The 3,765-nt window shown below is 35.4% G+C and overlaps 1 protein-coding gene across 1 annotated transcript; it reads right to left on the reverse strand.

Moving 5' to 3' along the window:
- Positions 1–27: 27 nt before the first annotated feature.
- Positions 28–2,410, reverse strand: LOC111373258 (putative late blight resistance protein homolog R1A-10; the record flags this gene model as incomplete). Its single annotated transcript, XM_022995766.1, has 1 exon — positions 28–2,410. A coding segment is annotated over exon 1 (2,383 nt), but the record flags the coding sequence as incomplete, so codon positions are not given.
- Between the last annotated feature and the right edge of the window lie 1,355 nt (positions 2,411–3,765).

Raw genomic sequence — 3,765 nt, forward strand, 5'->3', positions numbered from 1 at the left:
TCAGTTCAACTTTGTATAATAGCAGACATTTCAATTTAAGAAACTCTCCTTCATTTGGTTCCCACTCCTGACAAAGGAAGGTACTCAATCTCAATTTCAGCACTTCAAGATTTGGCATCGAACCAAGAATTGGCAATTTGGAGGGATGAAATTTGATGCCGTCTAAAATCAATTTTCTGAGTGATGTTGGAAAAGTGAGATCGACTAGGAATTCAGAGCACCTATATCTAATACGACATTTAAATGATTCAAGTTTAGTTAGATGGACAAGATTATTGATATGGTATTTTTTCCAATCAGCCTCTGTCGCAAAATCATAACAGATAGCCAATTTCCGTAGATTTGGAATTCTTTTTAGGACTTCCTCTGTCCAACTAAATCCACGTATCATTGAGAGTGTTTGCAAGTTTTCTAGAACAACAATAGAATTTTCTTCCCCCTTAATTTCTGAAATGGGAGGATCAGGAAGACTTGCAGTAAATTTCAACTTGACATGTCTTAATTGTGGCATCTTCCATATTTCTGGTTGTAGATTATGGATCCTGTCGTGACTAATTATTGTTTGTAGATTCCGAAATTTATATATTGAAGCAATATTGTACTCAGAGTTGGAATTGAAGTACCGCATGTTAACCAATTCTTGCATTCCATTTTGCAAATAATCCACTCCCTCGATATGCAGCACTTTAAGTGACCTAGAATCGCAAGAAGCTTTTACAATTGAAGAATGAAGCAATCCCTTTAAAGACGATGGTGTTTTGTCATCACCCTGGAGAGTCCCTTTAGCCGCATAGTAAAATGGAATAAATGATTCTGGTGCTTTAATACTTACACGGCGCATACTAGTGATTTCTTTAGTACGATAGAAACTCCTGTCAACGACGTGGAAAAACTTCTCCTTTTGAGCTTCCCTGACACAAAGGTCCCGTAACAGATCATGAATTGTACAAGTTTTAATTTTCCCACTGGACCCTTTCTTTCGAACCAAAATAAGACTTCTTTGAACAAGATCCAAAAAGTACTCCTCTCCTACATCTTCCAACGTTTTATAGCTTGCTGGTTTGAGGATTCCCTCTGCAACCCACAACTTGGTAAGTACCTTGACTCTTATTTCAAAATCTTCCGGAAAAATTCCCATGTATAGAAAACACCCTTTCAAATGATAAGGCAAATTTTTATAACTTAAAGAAAGAATCTTAGAGCATTGCTCATCATTTGAAGTTATTTCTGAACGTAAATTTTCTGCAATACTTCTCCAATAATGTGGTGTTTTAGTGGCCTTTGATAGGAGGCCCCCAATCACAGCAACTGCAAGTGGAAGTCCTTGACAATTTTGAGCAATCTTCTTGCCGATTTCTTCCAATTCAGGAGGGCAAAAACCTTCTCCAAACACCTTTTGACAAAATAACTTCCAACTTTCTTTGTCGTTCAGAAAACGCACATGATGAAGACGAGGGCCAGAGTTGATATCATTAGCCACACTCTCGAGCCTAGTAGTCAAAAGGATTCGACTTCCAGTTTTGTCTTCTGGAAAATATCTTTTCACACTCTCCCAGGCCTCGATATCCCACACATCGTCCATTACAAGAAGATACCGCCTACCCTTTAGCTTCTTGTACAGAAGTTCTCCTAATTGATCATTGAACTTTCCATGTGTGTCAATTTGATTTTCCATAGAATCTAAGAGGCCTAGTAGGATTTTTCGACCATTATATTTTTGAGAGACAGTGCACCAAACACAAATGTGAAAGTGATGCTCAATATATTTATCAATGTAAACTTTGTGAGCGAGTGTAGTCTTACCGATGCCAGCCATGCCGACTATTGACACAACTTCAAGTTTTGATGAACTGCTGACTAGATGATCCTTGATCTTCACCATGGCATCATCAAGACCAACCATAGTGCTCTGACCTGAAGAAACTGGTCTTAATGAACCAACAGGCAACGAGGTGCTGCAATCCAAACCTTCTTGTATGCCACTCTCATCCTCAATCTTCTTTGTCCTTGTCTTTATGGAATCAACTTCTTCAATTAGTGTGGCTATTTCATGGAATGAAGTTGTAAAGATGTCATCCTTCGCTGTTTTATGCCATAAAGTTGTAAAGACATAAAATAAAGTTTTAAAGATGTATCCAACATGACTTGCAGATTTTTTAAGAACTCGATCTGCAATGCAGGATTCAATGATATCTTCAGTTTGACATGCTGCATCGCTGATCTTTCTCTCCAAACCTTCGATTGATTCGATGTTTTCTAGCGGAAAATTATCAAGAAAATCTTGCAAGTAGACAACTTTTTCGAGGAGGGAATCGATTTGTTGTTTCTCACCAGGAAGAAGATATGAACAATCATATTTCAGCGTGCGCTGTAGAACGTGAGTAAGAGAAAGAAGATGAGCATAAGCCATTTTTGTTCTCTCCTATCACAGCTTGAACGATAGAAAAGTGAATCAAAATGAAAGCAATCAGGATCTGTTCCTCCCATTCGTGCAATATACACTATGCAAGTATTTATTGTTTAAGAATGTTGATGGCAATTTGCAATTTCTTAATTGAATAAGAGGCTGGCAATGTAGACTTTGAGAAGAAAAAATTATATTAAATTGCAATAAAAATCTTTGTTTATTGAATGGACCGCTTATTCTATGATATTTTTTTTTCATTTTTCACAGTTATACAGTGCCACACTAAGAGTACATGGATCCTATATCAGACATATATATTGACTGCATCAGTTCATTGATTATCCAGCAATTAAGGTACGCAACAAAATGTTCATTCCAATTGAAAATAACTTACATGTTTGGCATTTGAAATTGAAAAACAACGGAGACTTTGCCATACCTATAAGTCACATAGATTAATTTTGTTTATAAGTGGATGAGCCCTTCATCTTTCGTTTAACTTCAAGTCATTCGTTATGCACCAGTTTCAATTTGCTATTTATGTATCACCACTTTTAACTCACAACCGATTTCTACATTTATTATATAATTCCATTTTCTAGAAATCTTACTTCGTTCTATTCATATAAAAACATTTAAGGGCTTATTCTCATTCATTTCAAATGTAGACAAGACTAAATACCCAATTTGGCCATCAAATCATGCAACCCACTATCTTCCACTAGTCCCAAAAAGAAAGAAAGCAACTTAAAGGTTTTGTTATACATAATGATCTAACAGGTGTCTTCCACTAATCCAAAAAAGAAAGAAAGCAACTTAAAGGTTTTGACGTTTTGTTACTATAGCCAATTCAAAAGCATGATCTAACAAGCGTCTTCCACTAATCCAATAAAGATAAAGATAAAAAAAATGAAAGAAAGTTAAAGGTTTTGTTACTTTGTTACTTTATCCAATTCAAACACATAATGATCTAACATGACTATTACTTATGAATGAAATTTGTTTATATTCCACATATTAAAAGATTCAAAATCTCAAAAGGAAAAAAGAAAAGTAGATTTAAGTCTTTATTAATACGTAATTTAAACTATTTCTCAACAAAAAGACGTAATTGATCAGATATAGTTGTCATATTACAAGATGTGTTGGGGAAAGGGAAAAGAGCGAACAAACACAAAAATATTAGTAGTCTTGGAATGTGGCTAATAAACGACATGAAGAGTAAAATTCATAGACGACAAAATGTCTTGAATTTTTAGGTAGTGCATGTCTATATCATGAAAGTTGTGAGTAGGAAATAGAACATGGAGATTGGCACCCGACTAATGATGACCTTGTATGTGTGTGTGTGTGTGTAT

The sequence above is a fragment of the Olea europaea genome, unplaced genomic scaffold (genome assembly GCF_002742605.1).
Source record: "Olea europaea var. sylvestris unplaced genomic scaffold, O_europaea_v1 scaffold10939, whole genome shotgun sequence".
Lineage (NCBI taxonomy): Eukaryota > Viridiplantae > Streptophyta > Magnoliopsida > Lamiales > Oleaceae > Olea > Olea europaea.